The sequence below is a fragment of the Stigmatopora argus genome, chromosome 15 (genome assembly GCF_051989625.1).
Source record: "Stigmatopora argus isolate UIUO_Sarg chromosome 15, RoL_Sarg_1.0, whole genome shotgun sequence".
NCBI lineage: Eukaryota > Metazoa > Chordata > Actinopteri > Syngnathiformes > Syngnathidae > Stigmatopora > Stigmatopora argus.
In genome coordinates this window covers 11,625,863-11,650,072 of record NC_135401.1, presented here as the reverse complement: position 1 = coordinate 11,650,072, position 24,210 = coordinate 11,625,863, and the positions used below count along the sequence as shown (strand labels likewise).

Here is a 24,210-nt window from a genome sequence, read left to right as displayed (position 1 = left end):
GTGCGTGTTGAGGGCGGCATCTGCATATCATTACAGACCTGCAGGTGTTCATAAATCAGAGCGTTATTCAAACCTCTAATCTTTATATTTTCTTCTTTTGTTTGATTTTGAATTTCCTAACACGTTAACCTTGACACATGCCCAGACTTCCAATCTCAAGCATGTTTTGAGCCATCCACGCGTCCTCTCTTTATTTCGTATATCACGAGAATGCCATTTATTCAATGCGGCTCTTTCTCCTAAAATAATCCATCATCGAATTGAGCAAAGACAAACAGAGCTAATTCTGTGAGTCGCCGGGCCTCCTCCTCCTCTTCCTGAACTATGAAAGATTCCATTCACACACATGGAGCCCGGCTATAATAAGGCGCTCCATACCAGCGCCGCAAGACGGGGAAACCCATATGGTGGCTTGTATCGTTTTCCGTCCAGAAAGCGGCGACTCATTCTTACAATTTGAGTAAGCTGCCAGTTTGGCATGAAGCTACCACGCCGTCACTCATGACAACCTCGGTGCGTACCCATGTGCTCAAGCGACTGGGAGGAAAGTTTAGTTTTCAGCGATTGAATATTACATTGGAGTGTCTCTCAATCACTCAGATAAAGACGTTATTTCATTTTGCACAGAGAGCCTCTGTGGTTTCGGCGCTTTCAACTTCAAGGTTGCGCAAACCTGTCCTTGAGAGGCAGGAGGCGGAGGAGAGACACTACTGAAGAAAGGATAGCGGTCATGCACACAGGCGCAAATACTTATTACGTGATGCACACCACGTCCTTGATTTCAGCACCTCTGTGTGCCTTGTTTTTCAGAAGGGAGTTCAAACGTTTTGTTGTTTTTTTTTTTTTGTAAGAGCAGAGATTGAGGGAGGAAATAATTTGTTGCACATTCCAAAGAGTCGGCGCAGCGGCCAAAACCTTCTCGTGCATTAGGCTCATTTATAACGTCTGGAACCGGAGGGGTCCCAGAGAACATTCCATATGATTTACCATATCTTCACCACAGTAAGGATGACAGTGATGAAAGACAGTAAATGGAAGTGGAAACACATGTTTAAGGACTATTACAGTACGCTACAGTAGTCATAAACGTATCATTGAGGATTGGATGCCAGATTTGTGTTGGGTGATTGTAGTTAGCATTGGTTATGATCTGAGTGAACAGTTCACCCAAACCTTCAAGGTCACATACAATTCATGCTGTGAAATGGATTGACTTCCACTTTTCTGGATTTCAAAGCAACATACCATTGGATATTGTCCTTCCGTCGATTTTCTTTACTGCTTACTCATTGGGGTCTTACGTGAGCCGGAGCATATCTCAGCTGGTCTGATTCCAAATATTCACATACATTCACACATATGGGTGAATAGTCTCCAATAACCCATTGCGTTTTGGGGATTGTGGGTTCTAGGGGTCGCAAAAAAACTAACATCTGCCAAAGAAAACCATGGTGCGGTCGCTTTCACACGTAAAGACCTCCGTGACTGGACGTTTCGTCGAAAGACGTTTGGTCCCTGGACTTTTGGTCCCCAGACGTTTGGTTGACCGGACGTTTGGTTGACCGGACGTTTGGTCGACCGGACGTTTGGTCGACCGGACGTTTGGTCGACCGGACGTTTGGTCGACCGGACGTTTGGTCGACCGGACGTTTGGTCGACCGGACGTTTGGTCGCCGGGTTCGCTCGCTGTCAAATTATGACAGTTTACTATTGATATTTTGATATTAGATATTTAGATATTAAACTCTCTCTCTCATGATTATAATTTTGAGAGCTGGTTTCAACAGTAACAACCCGGCGACCAAACGTCCGTTCTACCAAACGTCCGTGCTACCAAACGTCCGGTTGACCAAACGTCCGGGGACCAAACGTCTGGGCACCAAACGTCTTTCGACGAAACGTCCGAGTACCAAAGACCTCTTCTGATGCTAAGTTTCAGATCGGCTGTTTGGTGCGCAAAGAGTTTGCTGGTATGTATTCACACCAGCCCAGAAGGTGCGCCATGTACGTTTTAGGTTTGGTCTGGGCCAAACAGGGCAGGTGTGAATATGGCTTAAGGCGCAGATTTAAAAAAAAAAATTACATTTTTTTTTGTAATGGCGCCCTCTGGCTCGTTCTCATCAAATCCTAAACTGAGCAAACCCAGATCAACGACGTCGTGCATGACCCAATTGTGGTCTGATCCGGGCCAGCTGACAGCAGCGAAGGAGACTGCGGTTGCGTTCTCTTCCCAGACATAAACAAAGACACTTTCCATTTCCTGTATACAGCGTGATAAAATGCATGGGTGCAAATGAACATGCTTTTCAACTTATTCTATACAGTATGTGAGTTACCAATATATTAAAAAAAATGATTTATGTTGCGCACGCTGCAGTGTTTCAGATGAAACAACCAGATGGTAGCCTTGAAAACAAAACGGTCCTTTCTGATGCATTGATTCATCACTCATCACTCAGTACCATCTTGACAACCTCAAGTGTCTAACCACTTGGCGGCTATTTGATGTCCGCGCTAATTAGGAGAATGAGGTGGGAGCTGTAGACGTGACCAACAAAAATCTGCGTATCTACAAGCAAAGTGCAAAGTGGTTCTTGAAGCCCGGTCGCTTTGTCGGGAATACACTAAATTTTATCATTATTAGACGAGGAAAGAACGTCCCGAATAGATTTTTTTTTTTACGTGAAACGATGTTTTTGCTCTTCTGCGAAGTCATACTGTGGCTTAATGTGGATTGCTTGCCTTCCAATGGCGAGACAATCGGGATTGATAGAGGCTGCAAGTACATACTTGACCAAGGAAGCCACTACAGCACAGGTGTCAAAGTGGTGGCCCGGGGGCCAAATCTGGCCCTCCGCATCATTTTGTGTGGCCCGGGAAAGTAAATCATGAGTGCCGACTTTCTGTTTTAGGATCAAATTAAAATGAAGAGTATAGATGTATATTAAATTTCCAGATTTTTCCCCTTTTAAATCGATAATTGCTATTTTTTAAATCCATATTTTCTTTTTTTAGTTCAAAAATCATTTTGTAAAATCTAATAATATATAAAAAAGCTAAAATAAACATTGTTTTAGATCTATAAAAAACTGAATATTCAGGGCCTTTCATCCAGTTCATTTAATCCATTTATTTTAAAAAATCTAAATATTATATCTAAAATCGACGTTAAAGCGGCCCGCGAACCAACCCGATTCTGACACCCTTGCACTACAGTAAACCCCAATCGTGGTTAATATAGACCAGACATGGCCGCGATAATCGAAAAATCGCGAAGTAGCGTAACCCCTATTATAACTACCTATTTTTTTCTCTTCAGTGCTGAGTCTTAGTAGCGAGCGGTAGACAGGGGAGTGGCTTCCGCTTACAAGTTTTTAACATTTTTATGAACTTGAAAAAAGAATAATAATAATTAATAGCAGAAAAAAAAATCACGTAGAAGTGAATTCGCGATAAGTGAAGTCACAATAATTGAGGGAAGACTGTATTTGCTTAAATACTAGTGATTCAATTTTTTTTGTTTTCCCATATTTTTCTTTCAAGACATGTTTTGCCAATCTGATACCTGTGTTTTTAGCCCAGTAAAAATAATAATAATAATAAAAAAAAACTGTAAATGAAAAATCATGTTTTTGTATTACGTATTAGTAACACGGCATTGTGTAATATTTGTAAACACAACAATTTTGAGGAGGTATCACCAGGGCTCACTTTAATATAAAATATGATTTGTTATTTACTGGTTACATTATTTTTTTACAATAATTTGACTAGTTTAATAATGAGTATTGGCACTGAGAAAACATCTTGGAAAAAAAAATCAAGTCAAAAAATCCGCATCGGACCCCCGCTATCTGGTATGCCAGATTAACCGGATGAAGTTACCTGGCTCACCTCTACACTTTGGTCACCCCATCAATAAAGTTCTTGTTTACCATTAGGTGTGAAATGCACCAGAGGAATGTGACTATGTGTTTTTGTTTGAGCGTGTGTATGTGTGTGTGTGTATGTGAGTGTATGCATTGGAAGAAGCCATGTGTACTTACCCTCCCCATTGTTTTTACTGCAACCAGAGCGGGCCCATTTGTTCAGACGCCCAGACTAGCGATAGGCTTTGGTTTCATTTGATTGGCTGTCTGGTCTGCTCAGCGTTTCAGGGTTTTGTTTAGTTTCCAGTGGGCGGGGCCGAGGAATCGGTGCCCGCTGTTGTGCGGGCCTCCTAACGCCATCACGGGGTGTTTTGGCCCGCTTCACTACACCAGATCTGAGGCAGCATACCCCTGGCCAATTAGGAGCCGCCGCTGTCCGGCGAAGTGCGACCTGCCCCGCGAACCCGCGCCCGCCCCCACGACGGCTTTGATCTCTTGCACGCTACGCAAAAAGTCGAGGCGGTACACTTTGCCCTCTGTGTGCAGGCCGTGGACGACAGGCCCTGTCCAATTATTACAATCTGGTTTCAGCATTTCTGGGTAATCAGACAAGAAACGGACAAATTACCTCCTCCTCATTCCATCTGCCCCTGAACGAGATGTTATTTTTTCTCAATTTTTTTGCTTCAACAATGAAGGCTTGTACTCATAATTTGGTAAATTGAGGTTTATTGTTGGATGGCTGTTCTTAGATCATTAACCCTGAATGGGGCACTCATTTATGTCCGTACTTTGCATCGTTGCAAGGGTTGCGGGGGTTTCTGGAGCGCATACAGCCGTAGGGCAGACAGAGAGACAACCATCCACACTCACGATCATACCGCCATGCGAAAATTGAACCCACTAAAGTCAGGCTATTGGACCACTACACCATGAGGTATATAGGGTACTCATTTAACTTGTTGGCTGCCAATAATGGTAGTTGACCTCCAATGATTGGACATCTGCCATCCCTGGCCATGAAATATGAGCCTCTATGAACAGTTTGTACACTTTAAATGACTTTGACATGTTAGTCATTTTTTAAATTAAACATTCATTTCTATATTATTTTAATCATTCATAAAAATATATTTAAAAATACAATCATGGTTAATGATAATTCAAAACAATTCTAATTTAAAAATTATAATTGAGACCTTGTGACCCAAAATGTGATTTTTATGTGTGTGCACACCAAGGCTATGCTTTTTTAAAATTAACAAAATTAGTCTATTAGGTTAGGTTAGGTTAGAACTTTATTTCATCTGGTATTCAGGAAATGTCTTGGTTGCAGTAGCAAGACAGACACAAGACACACAAGACATTGTAGACCTAGGTAAAAAACTGGAGCCACACACAGGCAACGGAAGATCTTGAACTTGCGTATAAATGTGAAATTACTTAATAAAAATCCAAATTATGAATGTGAAATTACTTAGTAAAAATCCAAATTATATTAAGTAAAAAAATGTTAATAAATATAACCTTCCCAGCATACAATTAAAACTATTAAACATTTGCAATCAAGTAATACTTAGACATATTCAATTTTCTTTTTTTCATTGAGCTATTGAGCTAAGGGTTGAAAAGATTTAAAGTTCCAAAACACTAGTTTTAATTATCCATGAATGTATTATTTATGAAGATGTGAGTATTTATGTGATCCATGTTTAAATGTGATTGCTAATGAGCCATTAAAGATAATATATGATATATAGAAAATATAATAATGGTCAAGTTTACACAGAGCTTTCGCAATGTGTGCTTGTATTTGAGGACTTGAATTGTAGCCGATTGAGTAGACAAAATGTGTCAAACTCGTTTGAATCACAGGTTACATTGGGCTCATAATCATTGGTAAATTATATTAAATGTACACAGTAATATGTTTGGTGTAATTGATAATGGAATTTAGTGTTTTGAATGATCCTACCATTCATGTTCTTTGAAATGAGAGGGAAGGCTTGTGTGTGATCTTGTGCAGGAGGTCAAATAGTAACCAGTTGATAGTTATGGATTGTATTTGCATGTCTCTACCCTCAGGACCACCTCGTGTGTCTGAGAAAGTGGCTCACCGGCAGACTGTCCGCCTCGGGGGTGCCATCAAGCTGCCTTGCCCGGTGGAAGGAGACCCTCCGCCACTGGTCATGTGGACCAAAGACGGGCGCAACATCCACAGCGGCTGGATCCGTTTCCGCATCTTGCGCATGGGTCTGAAGGTCAAGGAGGTGGAAGCAGACGACACGGGAACATACATTTGTAAAGCGACTAACGGCTTCGGCAGCGTCAACATCAACTACACCCTCATCGTCATCGGTAAGCAAAGTTGATGGCTCATTTCAAAATGATACTACATTGTCAAAACCAGTATTTACTTATGATTTTCTGCTTCATACTCATTGATAATAGGTAAATTGCTATCAAAAACTTGATGAGCTCAGCTCACCCGTTGATGGTAACATTTCTAATACGTAATCCATATTGATTAAATAGGCACAGTTTTATCTCTAATTGGTTCCAGAAGTTTTTGATATAACATGCAGTGGTACCTCCTAGTTATGAAATTGGTTACAGAAATATTTTCATAACTAAGAGGCATATTTTCCATTGAATTAGTATGATTTGTTCCAGTCTTTAATACTATCCAATATAAACCCTTTTAAAAATGATAAAAGTATACCAAAATGTATGTTTGCGAGCAAAAATATAGGAAAACTAATTAATAAGCCAGTAAAATGACGCAGCAGCACTGACCCAAACAATGACAAATTGAATCCACCTCAGTTCAGTTCACCTCAGCTTTCATAAGTAGAGGTATGACCGTATTCGGCATAATCACCGTAACAAGGTTGCAAACCCGTGCTAATGTTTGCATTTTCTCAGGAGTTGAAGCTTCTTAAGCGGTTAATGCAGACCCGAAAGACAAACTTACATAATTATAGACTTTTTTCACGGCAACACGCTCGTAACATAACATAAACAATTTTAAATGAACTTGGATTACGATGCAGACACACTCAAAATAAGTTTAATCTAACCTTACACTAAACTTCTAATTTTGTTTGACATTTTGATACCTTTCTTCTCCCGGGTTGATTCTATTTGCCCCGCCTCCACCTCAACTTTCAGATGCAACCTATCGAGGGTTGTTTGCTTTTGTATTCCCTTCAAAATATTCCGAAAATGATGCACACAAATGTCCTCACAATAGGATAACGCACGACCACTTGCCAACGAGAAGTAGTATATACTCCTCTCGTAATTGCAATCGATCCGCCATTCGAACTGTCTAACGGGAAAAAAAACACTGAAAAAAATGCAACGCTCCGCCCAGTGCTCACAGAGACATTACAAAGAGGGAGTTGCGACCACAGAGACATTACACGAGGGAGTTGCGGTGAGAAAGACAGTGCCCATGATGTTCTTATGAGTAGCCTTTCGCGTCCGCTGTCTGCTCGTATATCAAAATTAGTCTCGTATCTCAAGATAAATATTTGCTCAAAATTTTACTCCTATCTCAAATTGCTCGTATGTTGAGGTACCACTGTATATGCATAATAGTGTTGCATAGAGTGAGAGGTTCACTATTTTATAAAAATATGAAAAATAGAAGCGAGGACATGTTTTTTATTAAACTGCCATCATAATATACTGGAATTTCAATTTCTACACTTGCTTTCACTTTATCCATTAATTTTAAACATTTTTTTCATTAAACTGCCATCATAATGTACTGGAATTTCAATTTCTACACTTGCTTTCACTTTATCCATTAATTTTACATTCTGCTTATCCTCACAAGCATCGCAGGGGTGCTGGAGCCTATCCCAGCCAAAAATGGGCAGTAGTCCAGGGACACCCAGAATTGGTTTCCAGCCAATCGCAGGTGCTCTCACTTTATGAGCCATGGAATTTTGGGGGACTTTGTCTCGTTTGGTAGTGATATATTGTAGCTTACAGCTTTCCCAGAATTCTGGAGTTTCAGTTTCTGTTCTCACTTTCATACATCAACTACCATGTCGAATTGGTCCAGATTGTGTTGTTCAAGCTGTTTCTTAATGAATGGTTGGCTCAAAAGAATCGATATTTCGCACAGTAGCCAATGCTGTGAACGAGCCAACAAAGTTTGATTCGAGAAATTTATGCTGCAGGTAAGGACAAGACCAACCTTCCACAGTTACTGTTTTTCACTTCACTTTTTGTGCTCTGTTTTTTTTCATGGTATTTATCCTCATGTTTTGTTCCTGTGGAAACGGATATTGCCTTGGGTTGTTTTATCATTGAATAGATATGAATTTTTGAATAGTGTTATTCTGGTTGTCGCTAGGCTTTATAAAAACTTCATTTTGAGTCCTGGGGGGCTTTTATCAATAATCTGACCAAATGGGGAAAAAAATACAACCCTAGAATATACCTACCAAATTTGGGATATTATCAGGCCTAATAACAAAAACTGCTTTGGGGAGTGACTCGTATACTTACCAAATTTATTTTATTGCGTTCAGGAATTACGGAAGAATAGTAATTTTATTTACTGTCAAGTATATTTGGGATGCATGTAAATTATTTCCTCCAATTTGCAGTGACGCTGATTCTGTTCTGTGTCTTTTTTATGATTATTTTTTTTAAATCAACCCTTAAATGTTATACATTTATCTTTTCTGAAAAACATTTTCTATACTTAACTGTGCTGCGCATAACAGGTTGTAGACCAGTGTGCCGCGGGAAATTACAAGTCACACATAATAATCCAAGAGAGAAATCGAAATATTAAGAGATTAAAATCAAACTATTACGAGGTTAAAATTGATATATGAAATCATTGATAGTACTATAACAAGATTCAAATTGTAATATAATGAGATTAAAGTCCTTTTTTTACTGAGTTTTATGGAAAGTAAACCGGAAGCTCTTTGGTTTCCTGGGCTTCAACTTTTGTCGACGTTAAGTTTGTGTGAGCACAAAACGGCTCTTCTCGTAACGTTAGGTGGTTGAAGTTATATTGGGAGGAAAAAAGTCGTAATATTACAAGATTTAAGTCAGGTTTCAGGGGCATCAACCTTTGGCGACGTATAGTCTCTGTGAGCACATATTTTTGCGTAATATTGGGAGAAAAAGTCATAATTAAAATAAGGTTAAAAAACGTTGCATTAATTATTTTAACATCAGTCGAACTGAAAGCTGTTGGGGGTCTGCAGACATCAACTTTGAAAAAAAAATAGATTTTGGAATCATTTTAATTCCTGTTAATAAAACTTTGATAAGAACGACTTTATAATGTTAATATAGACAACATCGTTTTAAATTAAAATATTTTCAGCTCATGGCATGTCTTGAAATGTTTTCAATGCAAAAAGTGTGCCGCAGCTCAAAAAAGGTTGCGAAACACTGTTCTAGACCACCCCCACCCCCTAGAGGTGAAGGTCGAGAGCAAGTGGATTTACAGAGGTTTAGCGGTGAATCCTTTCCCGGGGTTGTGTGTATTACAGCCGCTACCTCTCGGTGCCCAAAGTCAACAGCAACATGGGATTTTGTTTCATACTACTTCATCCTTGATGAATCAAACAGATCTGGAGCTTTCCCCCCACCGTAGCCTACCCTCCTTCAGCAGGAGGGCCACAATAAGAAGCTCAGTCGCTTTTCAGACAGTCACGCGGCGCTTGAAAGAGAGGCACAAAGGGTGAATGTGGCTGGCAACGGCCTTTGTGTGTTTGTGCGTGCGTAGCCAGTGTATTTCCTTTCGGGCCGAATCGGGGCATGATGAATGAGCAGAGCCGAGCGTGAGGGCTGTGTTTAGTCTAATTACTCTAAGATGCCTAATTAGGGTCGGAGAATGCACACTGTCGCTCGCTTTGGAAGAACCATAATCAGGCAGATGTGGCAGCGCATCAATAAAAGGTGCTTTACTGTAATAAATCGAGCTCAGCGTAGGAAATAGAATTTGCGCCTGTTTATTTGCAGTCTCCCATAGGAGTTCAAAGAAGGGGTGTCTGCTGATTGTGCTAAAATGAAAGGTTGGGGGTAGAGGCACACCGCCAGTTTTAATGTCAAGGTTCGTTGTGCACTTGCAGGACGCCGCGCATCATCAAAGCGGCCCGCGTTGACGTCATCGCGTAAAGGCCGTTGAGAGTTTTTCAAACACTTAAGTGGCGTTAATTCCGAATTGATCACAGGATACCAGCGGCGTGTCATTTAAGACTGCTTGAAGGGCCTGTTGATTAGCCTGTGACAATTTTGGGGCTTTTTTTTTGTTTGCTGCATGAGGGTAAATATAGACACTTTCTAGTGGACAACGTGCAAACCTCACACAGGAAGGCTGAAGCCCTGATTTGAACCCGTGATCTCTGAACTGTGAGATGCATGCTTTCAAGGTTTGCAAACTGCTCTGACATGAACACTGTTCTCATGTTCTTCTAAATTCTGAGTTGCATCTACTTTATGTCCAGAAAAACAACAACATTCATTTTTCAGCGAGTTCTGAGAGATTTTCAATTGTAATTCTTACACGTATACGTAGTTAGCTATTGTAAAGTGTACCATATAGGATTGAACACACTTTATTTACGAGGATTTTTTTAAACCAAAAATCCTAAAGGATACCTGGAGAAAATCTGCACAAGCCTGGGGAGAACATGCAAATTATTCATAGGAAGGTCAAAACACCAGGGCTTGAACCCTAGATATCAGACCTGGAAGGGTGTTGTGCTAAAAGTTTGAAAAAGGAAAAAGAAAGGATAAAAATTGTAAAGACACAACAGAAAAAAAATGGGGGAAAAACACCTATGCAATATTAAACAGGAAAGAGAAAACACCATTCATCAGCCAGGAAACATGATAAACATACCTGAAGATAGCACATGCCCTCTACTGACAAACTAAACTTACAGGCAATATTTCCGCAATTAACCCTAACCCTAACTCTGATACAAAAAAAAAATCTGGCTCCAAAGAGAAAAGCATATACTTTCCCAAAATATACCTGTCGACAAGTTATGGCAGTATAGATATTTTTAGTCAGTGTCTTCAACAAAATGAAGAATTGGAAGAAAGGGAGTAACCTTTTGAGACCTCCCTCCGTGTGGTCTAATCACAATAAGTAGAGCTAGACTAAAACTGAAATCTGCACATATACTTCAAATTCTGAACTTTAGTGCAATGTATTGAAATGAAATAAAATATTCATATATTCATTTTCTGAACCGCTGATCCTCACAAAGGGGGTTGCTGGAGCTAAATGAGTGCCCAGCCAATCGCAAGGTACAAGGAGACAAACAACCATTCACGCTTACAATCATACCTAAAGACAATTTAAAGCATTCGACCAGCATAAAATTAAACAGCAGCAGTTCGGATACAACTAAACAACAATACTGAACTAAAACACTTCTCGCAAAAAAAAAACAAATTGGGGATGTTCCACTTTCGGTGAAATTTATTGTGCATGTTTTTGGGATGTGAGAGAAAACTAGAGTACCTGGACAAAACCCACGCAAGCCTGGAGAGAACATGCAAACTCAGTGAGGTCCCACCTGGGATCGAACCGTCGACCCCAGAATTGTGAGGCCGACAAACCACTCGTACGCTGGGTCGCCCATGTTTAGCTCCCTGGTTTTTAAAATGTAATGAATCTTGATAATTCAGTACACATATTTGATATGAGATGTCCAATTCATTTTCTCATCAATTATTACAATCCTCAACCCCAGAACGACGAGGCCAATGCGCGAACCACTCGTTCTCCAAGCCGCCAAGTAATAATATATAATATAAAATGACAACATTAGCTGCAGTAGTCAATCTATCTTTTTGTTAATAAAATTCAAGCAACTGTTGAACACCCCCCAACGAAATACAGTCGAAAGCGAATAGTGGGGAAATTAAGCAAATGTATTATAAAAATATAAATGTATTATAAAAATTACCGTATTTTCACAACTATACAGTGCATCGTATTTATAGCCGCAGTGTCAGTAACGAGTGCTATTTCTATATTTTAAACACAAAGGACGCACCGTTTTTATAGACGCAGCCAGGCATGGCAAAATATACGCCAGCTTAAACATACACGGTACACCCGCACGCTAAAAACACGTTTTTTAAAAGGCAACGGAAGCAAAACTGAGTTCGGTTGTACTTTATTTAGCCATTTTACAATGTACTCTCGTCATCATCACCCACAAATCCATCAAGTTGCTTCGTAAAGCTGTGTTGATGCTGATCACCAGGCCACAATCCATTCGCAAATAGTAGCCAGCTAGTAGCTAGCGTCCATGCTTCGTAAAGCTGTGTTGATGCCGATCGCCAGGCCACAATCCATTGGGTGTATTGACAAAAGAACTATATATCCCAGCAGTCACTGCACAGTACTTTTTCTACGGGAAAATAGTAGAGTCGGGGGCTGCTTGCCGTAGTTGTGAGAGCTGTGGAGGATGGTGTGCTCTATCGACTGATTTATTTTATTTAATCGTGATAACAATTTTAGTATTGGTCCATATATAAAGCGCACTGGATTATAAGACGCCCTGTCTATTTTGGAGAAAATTTAAGACTTATGTGCGCCTTATAGTCGTGAAAATACGGTAAGCAAATGTATTATAAAATTCGAGCAGCTGTTGAACACCCCCCCTCCAATGAAATACAGTCGAAAGCAAATAGTGGGGAAATTAAGCAAATGTATTATAAATGTATTATAAAAATTATAAATGTATTATAAAAATTAAGCAAATGTATTATAAAATTCAAGCAGCTGTTGAACCCCCCCCCCCTCCAATGAAATACAGTCGAAAGTGAATAGTGGGGAAATTAAGCAGAAATAGATCAAGATAAATCAGGTCTTTATGGCAGGCGGGGAGGTGGGTCTTTTCCCCATCTGCCAGCGGACAGCCTGTCCTCCCTAAAGCTATCTAAAGAATCTGGTCAGTCAGTGCAACATGGCGCCTCCTCAATCCCTCCAGCTGGCTGTTTGGGCCTGTTTAGGGTGGTCTCCTGACAACTGGCCCCAACACTTCCAGGCCCCCCCCTCCAAGTTGGAGCTGCTGCATCCTCCGGCAGGGCACATAAACTGTAAACACGGGACCTTGGATTTATGTGTGGAATTTATTAGGAGTCCGCTCAAGAATCATTCAGAGCTGTGACCAGTTCTGTTTCCTTCCTCCACTCCAGTGATGATTTCAGGCTAAACAGGGTGTCCTGTTTGCACCGGATCACCTGTGGAAGCAGAGTGTGATGAACTTTCCCTTCCCATTAGATTGTCGCCATCAACATCTGGAGCTCATTGTGGCCCCAAATCATCCGGGCTTTTTCCTGTGATTCAGCTGGCACAGGAGGCCAGGAACCCGTTTCCTGTAGCTGGATTTGTGAATGAAGTGAGAACGGATGGCGTCAGCCCGTCCCCCCCAAACACTGTAACGAGAACGTGCAAGGATTCTGGATTGTATTCGAAGCTTTTGCTCTCTACGGGTACCCGTGTTCTTGATGCACGACTGCCGTGTCTGATAAACTTGGACATCGGATCTGTAAATTCAAATCGCAGTTTGTACTAGGCCTCAGCTATTTGAGAATTGAAGATGGGAAACATTTTTAGATCGATCTTGGTGATCCACCATATTCATATGTACGTGCAAACTGACTAGTTTGGCAGATTTTGAACTGTTCCTGAAAGAATGTTGCTGAATGGTTTCAAGACGTTTATTTCACTTCTGGTGAAGTAAACTGCAAACCTTAACACACAAAACACAGAAAAATGATTACAAATATTGTGCCCTAAAATACTAAATCCTATTTTTTTTAGACCCTCGGCTAGTTTAATGCTAATAAACAATGGTAGATGTCACACCAATGTATAAAAACAGGTTAAAAAAAACAACAACATAAAAATCAAAGAATTGTGGAGAGAAATGAGATGATATACAATACAAGACAATTTAACAACTAAATTGCGGTCTCTTTTTTGGTTGCCAGATCGCCCACCCCCAGCTTGTATATAAATGCTGTATAAAAAACTAATAAGAAAACAAAAAGAATTGTGAAAAGAATCGAAATAGGATGATATGAAAAATGAATTGTCATCCTTTTTTTGGCCACACCCCTAGTTTATATAAACGTTAGTGCACCCGCTAGCCCAATGGAAATGAATGATAGTAGATACCGCTGTATAAAATTAAGAGTTAGGTAAAAAACGAGAATTAACACACAGAAATTGTGAAAAGAATTAAGATTTGACAATATGAAGAATAAAATGTCATCATTTTTCTGGCCAGGTAGCCCACCACTACTTTGTATATATGTACATGCTTAATAATAATTAGATTAGGTCAGGTTTGGTCTGGTTTGGTTAGGTTTGGTTAGATTAGGTTTGGTTAGATTAGGTTTGGTTAGATTAGGTTTGGTTAGATTAGGTTTGGTTAGATTGGGTTTGGTTAGATTGGGTTTGGTTAGATTAGGTTTGGGTAGATTAGGTTTGGTTAGATTAGGTTTGGTTAGATTAGGTTTGGTTAGATTAGGTTTGGTTAGATTAGGTTTGGTTAGATTAGGTTTGGTTAGATTAGGTTTGGTTAGATTAGGTTTGGTTAGATTAGGTTTGGTTAGATTAGGTTTGGTTAGATTAGGTTTGGTTAGATTAGGTTTGGTTAGATTGGGTTTGGTTAGATTGGGTTTGGTTAGATTGGGTTTGGTTAGATTGGGTTTGGTTAGATTGGGTTTGGTTAGATTGGGTTTGGTTAGGGTAGGTTAGGTTAGGTTAGGTTAGGTTTGGTTTGGTTTGATTAGGTTAGATTAGGTTTGATTAGGTTAGATTAGGTTTGATTAGGTTTGATTAGGTTAGATTAGGTTTGATTAGGTTAGATTAGGTTTGATTAGGTTAGATTAGGTTTGATTAGGTTAGATTAGGTTAGATTAGGTTTGGTTAGGTAAGATTAGGTTTGGTTAGGTTAGATTAGGTTTGGTTAGGTTAGATTAGGTTAGGTTAGATTAGGTTTGGTTAGATTAGGTTTGGTTAGATTAGGTTTGGTTAGATTAGGTTAGAACTTTATTTCATCCCGTATTCGGGAAATTTCTTGGTTGCAGTAGCAAGACAGACACAAGAAACACAAGACATTGTAGACCTAGGTAAAAAAAACTGGAGCCACACACAATAATAATAATTGGGCAACCATGTCTTGGGTGACCACACTTCTATCCACAACCCATTCAACTATCATTGTGTAAAGACAATTGTGGCAAAGTTAGCAACAGCCCGTGGATGAAAACACAATTGTTTCCCAAATTTTGCCCAAATGTAGCGAGGAAATGGAGTTCTGGGGGAGAAATGGTTAAAGAAAAAAAAATCCCAGGCGATGAGGGACCTTGTTCTGTTTGGATTGGGAGGTTCAGGAACCAGAAGGAATGTGGAGTGCCTAAGTGAGCACCAGAGAGAGATTTCTTTCAGTGCAGAATGTTTTTTAAAGGAATGGGTTATTATAGTTGGCCAGTTGAGGGCCCTTCAAATAGCCGTGACATCATGGCTAGGCTTGGTGCTGCAGGGGACAAACAAAGGAGGGTTTGTACCTGGAACCCTCCGGAGTTTTGAGGGTTTCGGTGGGGTGGTGGGAAGGGGGGAGGGCAGCTTCGAAAAATCACATCTGCTCTCTTTACCTGACCCAGTGGAACCTGGCAAGGCACAGGAGTGCGCTAAACTTTATCGAACTTCAACATGTGGCCGAGCGATGTCTGAAATGTTTGTAAGCCACTGACTGTGCTAAGACCTTTACCTTGGCACACAGTTCATGCGCAGTGCAAAAACTTGAGCTCCGAGTGCTATATCAACTCTGTTATGCTGCACACTTGACAAAATTAATGATAGCTTTCTGGTAAATACAGATAAAACCATAATACTTGCTGAAATAACTGGATGAGCCTGGAATTTGCAAAATTGCCGGATGACAAGCCGCAAAGCTCCTAAGAGAAAATTCTTGGGATGATGCAAAACTGGAGATTTTTGGAAAAGTCAAATCAGTTCAATGGTTAATAATGCAAAAATAAAGCATACAAAGAAACAGTGAAACATGGAGAAAGAGCTTTTGTTTACTGGCTGCTTGATTACTCTTGTAAAATTCTCAAAACAGATCCGACATTCTTCAACTAAAGTGTTTAGTACGGCGTCAAAAAGCTTGGTCTCTGGCGAATGACCCAAACCCATGACCAAAACATTTAAAAAAAAAAACATATATTTCGAAAGTAGGCTTAGATGAGCCAAAAAATTGGTTGTGAAGCAAAATTAAGGATATGGTCATTTTTGTCCAGGCCAATTTCATTCAAACAGACTTTATCCCAAAATGGAAAATTGAGATGTTTTGCTCCATATCATCATTTCCGTTCTCAAAAAGCGCAAGAGAAGGTTTTGATCAAGTCTATACCGGAAAAAAGATTCTTGTTTAACAATTTAAAAAGAACCTGACTGTGATCCTCATGGGGAAAAACATCAATGAGTGAATAACAATCATCTATTTACCATGTTTTTAAAGCATGAGATTGCTGGTGACGCACTCCTTTTAATTCATCACCGTCTAATTAAAAAGGTCGATACGCATTGCAAATGCTCGATTGGGTTTCAGTCATTATACTTTCTGTAAGCTGGGTCTTAAGTGCGCTGCATGATGTCAGCCAGTGACATAAAGTCCACAGCTGTCTCTCCTGGAATTGCACTCGTGAAAAAAACGGCTCACGTTACTTCCAAATGCTACACAGTTTTCCGCTATCTATGTAAATGCTGAATTCACAAAGACGGCGCCAAGAACACATTAAGTTCGATACGGTTGAAGCATCGATTTATTTCAACGTCGTAAACCCCTTTCGAGTGTTGCATCATTAACAGGCTGATGTTGGTGGGGGCTACCACGTGAAGTGCCCATTGGCTCCTCGAGGGCAACTTTGACGTCTTGCTTAAGTTCACTAAGGGCCTCCTTTTTCCCCTCCAAGACCGAACACAGACTGACTAACATACTGTCTAAATCACATGTGTCAAAGTGGCGGCCCGGGGGCCAAATCTGGCCCACCGCATCATTTTGTGTGGCCCGGCAAAATAAATCATGAGTGCCGACTTTCTGTTTTAGGATCAAATTAAAATGAAGAGTATAGATGTATATTAAATTTCCTGATTTTCCCCCTTTTAAATCAATAATTGTAATTTTTTAATTTTAGTTCAAAAATCATTTTATAAAATCTAAAAATATATTTAAAAAAAGCTAAAATAAACATTGTTTTAGATCTATAAAAACTGAATATTCAGGGCTTTTAATCCAGTTCTTTTAATCCATTTATTTAAAAAATATCTATATATTATATCTAAAATGGTCCGGCCCACGTGAAATCAAGTTGACGTTAAAGCGGCCCGCGAACCAAACAGAGTCTGACACTCCTGGTCTAAATGATGCTTCTTTTATTGTAGAAAACGACATTTGAAAACAGAAGCCAACATTACAAAAAAACAAAGGCAATGATAAATCAAATCAAATAATACCAAGAAATAGGACATCTTAGGAGGATCAAGGCAAGGAAGATGATTTTTAAAACCTCCAGACTACTAAGGGACTGTGCGGTAACCTCAATCTCAGTCTGCAGAAGGTCCCCACCATGTAGACTTCCTGTGTGTGGCTCCAGTTTTTTTACCTAGGTCTACAAGGTCTTGTGTGTCTTGTGTCTGTCTTGCTACTGCAACCAAGAAATTTCCCGAATACGGGATGAAATAAAATTCTAATCTAATCCAATCTAAATTCATGGAGCACTTCAAGGAATGTACAAAAATTCAAACTAATTAGAAGTGTTTTGCTAGCGCTATACTTTGGGAATCAAAGACACCCTGCTTCTTTGTAATCTCTGTATTCATCAATAACTACAGATTATCAGTGATTATGGGAAAATGTAAAAAAAAAAGAAAAAAAAAGAAAACAGCAACAAATCAAATTTAAAATAGATACAAGATATAGCTTTCTTGATATAACTTGTTTTTGACACTGTAGAAAGAGGATATATGTGTGAGCAGAGGTGAGGTAAAGTAACATTACTTCAGATTCATTTTGCTCAAGTAAAAGTAGTAGTGGTCAAAATTACTCAAGTACAAATAAAAAAGTGTTCCATGAAAAGAAGAAATGAATTGTGAAGTATATATTTTTTCTGAGCACAATTTATATTCTTATGTTATATTATACCTATTACATGACCATTTTATAATCCTTTCCACCGTCTTCTTTTAAAATTCACCATACCTGAGACCTACCTCAAAAAAATCCCACCTACCATCTCTTTTTCAAATTCGCCATCCCTGCGCTACAAATTCAATGTCAACTTTAATACCTGAAAATTCAGTTTTTCTTCTTGTCTCATCAGATGACTCCAGTTCTGATAGGACCAGACCTGCTGTGTTTGATGAAGTCCACTCAGCACACGGTTCTGATGTCTTGGCAGAAAAGTTTGGTAAGTGTCACAGATTAATTAGCTTAATGACTGGTTTAAAAAAAATGTAAAAAATTCTCATTTCCCGTCAATAGTGCGCCCCCGCTTCACCCAGCCCGCTAAGATGAGGAAGCGGGTGATCGCCCGACCCGTGGGCAGCTCAGTGCGCCTCAAATGCACAGCCAGCGGGACCCCTCGGCCCGACATTGTGTGGTTGAAGGACGACCGGCCGCTGACCGGGCAAGAGGTCGGCGAGGGCCGGCAGAATAAGTGGACCCTGACCCTGAAGAATCTGACGCCCGAGCACACCGGCAGATACACCTGCAGGGTGTCCAATCGAGCGGGAGAAATCAACGCTACGTATAAAGTTGAGGTCATACGTGAGTATCGCCATTTGCACTTACAGTCACATAAAGGGACAAACAAAAAAAAAGCCTGGGTTTGTACACGTGATCTCAGAACTGCAAGTTGGATATTCTGGCCCGACAGCCTCTTTATGGAATGAAATATATTGGAATAGAGATGTCCTCGATTTGATCATTTTGAATCGTAGCCTGCACGCAGGCAGGGCTGATTGGATCGACGCTAGCCGGATTCGACGCGCGTGCAATTTGGGAGTTAATGTAAATGGTAATGCTTGTAAATTAAGATGACTCAATTACAGAAGAGGATTAGGGCCTCAGAAGAAGTCAGAATTCTTAAAAATAAAGTCAGAATTAAGTTGTCAGAATGACTTCGTAATCATCACATCTTATTTTATGAACCGCTTTATCCTCATTAGGGTCGCGGGGGGTGCTGGAGCCTATCCCAGCTGACTTTGGGCCAGAGGCGGGGGACACCCTGAATTGCTGGCCAGCCAATCGGAGGGCACAAATAGACAAACAACCATTCACGCTAACACTCATACTCAGGAGCCATTTAGAGTGTCCAATCAGCCTACCATGCAAACTCCACGCAGGTGGACCGACCTGGATTTGAACCCAGGTCTGACTTCATACTCAGAATTCTGAAAATAAAGTCAGAATTGAGTAGTCAGAATTCTGACTTTGTTCTCAGCATTCTGACTTTGTTCCCAAAATTCTGACTGTATTGCTAATCAATGCGTAGCAATGTGATGATGCATATAGAAGAGTCTAATGGAAAAAAATAGATGATTAAAAAGGCGCCAGACGTAGTGTGTTCGGAGTCAGCTCTCTTACCAGTGGGTTCCATATTTTACCTCACAGATTAGCGGAGAGCCATTTGCACCCATTAAAAGAGCCACCTATGGCTCCCGAGCCATAGGTTCCCTACCCCTGCAATTTTGTATGTATACATGCAGTATGCGGGTCCAGTCTGATTCAAAAATAGAAAATTAATTCTGTCATCCACATTTGTATAATTCATTTTAATTAATGTTTTGTTTTTCTTTTATTGACACGAGCTATCTTTCCAAAGTGCTTGATGGATGGTTGGTGTGTGTTTTTTTAGTTTTTTTTTTTTTTTTTTTCCAAATATGGGCGCTGACTATAAAATGCTCAAGCCCAACACGCTTGTAATTGCGGTTCTGATGTTTTACAGAGGAAGTACAGTAACCTTCCAAACAATCAGTGTTCTACTCTAGCTCGCTACAACTAAATCACCATCCCATCTTGGCCCCGTGCCGGATGAACGTGTGTAATCACGCATATGAGAAGCAGATTGAGGAAGCAGGCGGGAGGGCCAGGCCTTGTCCCGTGGCGCTTGCTCCGGGGAATTGGGGCCGGGCGAGTGCAACAGCCCCTTTAACTCAAAGACCCTCCGTCCAACCTGGATTCCATTAAAGGGCAGCTGCCTGCACTGTACAACCGGGAGCACAGAAAGAGAGGAAACTAATCACACATACTTAAGCTGTTACACGCGGTTCTCAATCCTCCGTGTCTGTCAATGAGAGTTGCAAGGTCGAGCTCCGTATGTTAAGACATCTTCCTTCCACGGACGGACTGTGGCGTAAAAAGCTTGTCTTTATTCCCCCCCCTCCGTGCAGAGAGGACCAATTCCAAACCGGTTCTGACGGGGACGCATCCTCTCAACACCACGGTGGACTACGGCTCCACCACGTCCTTCCAGTGCAAAGTGAGGAGCGACGTCAAGCCGGTTATCCAGTGGCTGAAGCGCGTGGAGACTAATGAGGAGAGCCGCTACAACTCCACCATTGAAGTGGGAGACCACCGCTTTGTGGTGCTGCCCACAGGGGAGGTGTGGTCGCGACCCGACGGCTCCTACCTCAACAAGCTTCTCATTACCCGCGCCAAGGAGGAGGACGCCGGCATGTACATCTGCTTAGGTGCCAACACCATGGGCTACAGCTTCCGGAGCGCCTTCCTCACCGTGCTGCCAGGTGAGGGCCCGCAAACGCCTCTTTAGAGATGCGCAACCGCGCGTGGAAAAGACGATTTTCTCCAAAAGATTTTTCGTTGGTAATTGTGAATGTACTGTATCGAGCTGGCGCGCTAAATTGGTTGTGTAATACAGTGGTACCTCGAGATACGAGCTTAATTCGTTCCGGGACTGAGCTCGTATGTCGATTTACTCGTAACTCAAATGAACGTTTCCCATAGGAATGAACTAAAAACAAATTAATTTGTTCCAACCCTCTGAAAAAAACACCCAAAATGGGATATTGGATTGGAAAAACATTTGTATTTGTTCTAATTCGCCATCTATGAACAAAGTAACAAATAACTAGTGGTTTAATAGTCCTAAAATGTGTTTAATAGTACTAAAATTAGATGGATTTCGCGGAGGGGCAGAGAGAGAGAGGGACAGAGAGAGACTTTTTGCACGGCAACGTGTTCGTAACATAACATAAACAAATTTAAATGAACTTGGATTACGATGCAGACACTCAAAAATAAGTTTCATCTAACCTTACACTAAACTTAATTCTAATTTTGTTTTAAATTTTGATACCTTTCTTTTCCCGGGTTGGCTCTATTTGCCCCGCCTCCACCCAGACTTTCAGATGCAACCTATCGAGGGTTGTTTGCTTTTGGATTCCCTTCAAAATATTCCCAAAAATACAGACTGAAGTGAAAAATCCCAAATTTCAGCTTCCTTCCTGGATGCCAAGATCCCAGAAGATGGCGCCAATGTGTAAAACCAGAAAATGTGAATACCACTCTCTGAAAATGTTGAAATGACGTTCTCTTTTCCAGACACCAAACTCCCCATGGCGCCCATCTTCCCCGCGGCCTCCAGCTCGCTGCCCTGGCCGGTCATCATCGGCATCCCCGCTGGAATCGTCTTCATCTTCGGCACCGTGCTGCTCTGGTTCTGCCAGACTAGAAAGCAATTCCCCGCTCCCACCGGCCCCTCCGCCTCCGCGGGGGTCCCCCAGCGGCTCCCTCGCGAGCGGGGCTTCGCCGCGCCGCCGTCCGGCTCGTCCAGCCCGGACAAAGACTGCGCGAGCTCGGTCAACTACGAGGAGTACCTGGCTCAGCAGCAGCTCCTCCTCAGCCAGGGGGGCGCCACAAAGATGTACCCCAAAATCTACACCGACATCCACACGCATACGCACTCGCACGTGGACGGCAAAGTACATCAGCATCAACACATTCACTTCCAGTGTTAGCGGATGGAGCTTTTCTCACGGCGGGGGGAAAAACAAACCCAAATCGGCCAGTCGTCAGACGGCGTGGTGACGTTTTTGCGCTTTTGGATTTTTGCCCACGGCCAAGTTGTCTGACTCGAGCCGCGAAAGACCCACTGGCGCTCGCCGGGCACTTCATTTTTGCGTTTTTGCATGAATGCAGCTGTCGGGGCCTAATGAAAAAGGGGCTTCTTTCGCAAAGCCCTTTGCCAGGAAACCGAGCTCGCGTTTCACCTTCTATTTCGTCAGCTGTCAACGTTCAAAATGGTACCGGAGGGGCACAAAAGGGCTTTTTAAGTCGTACTCAGGTCGTCCCTTCGTCAAGAGACGCTTGGCGTTTTTGGAATGCTGACCACTATCGTTTTATTATTATTGACCCATTGGCCGCCATTGACGGTGTGAGTTGTCCGATCCGTTCGAACGGAGAGGGTCGGGTCAAGTCGGCGAGTGAGAAGCTCATTAAAATTCACCACGGAAGGATGGAAACATGATCAGACGTCTATCGTCGTCAATGGTACTGAAAGAGTTAAATCACACGAAACGGTCAGATGAGGTACTCCTGCACCATCCAAGGAAATTTTGCTTCAAAACTTAACAGTATTTTCCAGACTTATGCTCCCTTTTAAGTTTTTAATTTAATAGTTATTGAGGTTATGGTTCACAGTGAAACGCATCCCACTGCAATACAATACAAACCAGTTGGTGTTATGTTAGCATAAAAGTGAATATTGACCAAATAGCTTCAGAACTTGACATTCTTCGTGAAAAACATTAAATTGAGGTGTCAGTTTTTGGAAAACTTTTCTGATAGTCTAATCTTCTTCCGCTTATCTGCAGAGAGTCCCCGAATTTCGGGTCGGGTCCGTTTGGGCTCGGGTTTAAGACCTTACCTCTAATTTCACCGGCCACCTCGTCATGCAATTTGACATCAGATTGCCATCTTTTACTTTGGCTTTTTACTGTTCCTCTACACGTGTTAACAAACGCTGACTTGTCCAAAACCTCATTTGAATCTTCTGCGGGGGTGTCGGCCTCCATTTCTTCTAGCTTGTCATTGTCTGTGTACTTTCTTTTTAATGCTATTTAATAACTTGACAGCCTTCATATTAGCCTTCAAATTTAGCTCCTTTGAATCCAAATCCATTTTTATTTGTCTCAATTAAAAAAAATGAGATCTCAGACCAGGCAAAAAAAAAAAGATTTCTATTGTATTTAAGTGAAATTAATGAAGTGTCTGGTGAGTGTCTCAACATTGTCCAAGACTGCAAGTTTTGAGTGAAGTATGTTTTTAGTGTTACCTAGGAGGAGAAAGATCTTTTTTTTTTTTTATTTCTATCCAAATCCCTCCTACCTGTCGTCAAGTTAAGAATTCTCAACCAATGACAGTTCATGAAGCTCCATTCATTTCTAATCAAACTGAGTGTTCAATACTTAATTTATTTTTGATTTCATTGTATCAAAAGTTTATTTTTCTGAGTAAGTCTTTTTACACTCGTATGTCATGTACAGTATACTTTGTGCCGTTGTGTTTCGTGTATTTGAAGTACCGTTTAGTCACATTTAGTTGGATTTAGTTATCTGTGTATGCAAATAGTTCTATTTTTGACAATCCCAAATGTTCACTTTTGAAATCATCTTGTTTGGTGGTTCGATTAAATGTTCAAAAAGTGGCCTTTGCGCGTCTGGGTCTATGTTAAGAAAGTTAGTTCAATATAGTTTGGTAAACTAGTTAATGAACTGCCTTTATTTGAATCTTAACTACACTATAAAGCACAGGTGTCAAAGTGGTGGCCCGGGGGGCCAAATCTGGCCCACCGCATTAATTTGTGCGGCCCGAAAAAGGAAATCAAGAGTGCCGACTCTGATTTAGGATCAAATTAAAATGAAGAGAATAGATGTGTATTATATTTCCATACAATAATTGAAGATTTTGTAATCCATTTTTTTTCTGTTTTTAGTTCAAAAAGCTTTTTTTTTTAATCTAAAAATTAATACATTTTCTTTTTTCCACTATTATTATACACAATTTAAAAATATTTAGTTTTGTTGTTCCCTTACTAAGAAAAAAAGCTCTAATACACTGTTTTCGATCTATAAAAAAACTGAATATTTACGGCTTTTGATTCAGTTTAATCCGATTTTTAAAAAAAATATACACCTAAATATTATATCTAAAATGGTCCGGCCCACCTGAAATCGAGTTGACCTTGCTATAAAGCTTCTCATTTAGAAATTAAAGCATGGTAAACTACAGTAAAATTA

General features: G+C 40.7%; 1 protein-coding gene across 1 annotated transcript in view; it reads left to right on the top strand.

Moving 5' to 3' along the window:
- Positions 1 to 23,618, top strand: part of LOC144090236 (fibroblast growth factor receptor-like 1) — a 42,700-nt gene extending 19,082 nt beyond the window's left edge. The window contains exons 3-7 of the mRNA XM_077621605.1: positions 5,955 to 6,227; positions 18,273 to 18,359; positions 18,434 to 18,718; positions 20,344 to 20,697; positions 21,515 to 23,618. Coding sequence (XP_077477731.1) covers positions 5,955 to 6,227; positions 18,273 to 18,359; positions 18,434 to 18,718; positions 20,344 to 20,697; positions 21,515 to 21,930 — 1,415 coding nt within the window. The 3' untranslated portion in view covers positions 21,931 to 23,618. The remainder of the gene's footprint in view (positions 1 to 5,954; positions 6,228 to 18,272; positions 18,360 to 18,433; positions 18,719 to 20,343; positions 20,698 to 21,514) is intronic.
- The last annotated feature ends 592 nt before the right edge of the window (positions 23,619 to 24,210 follow it).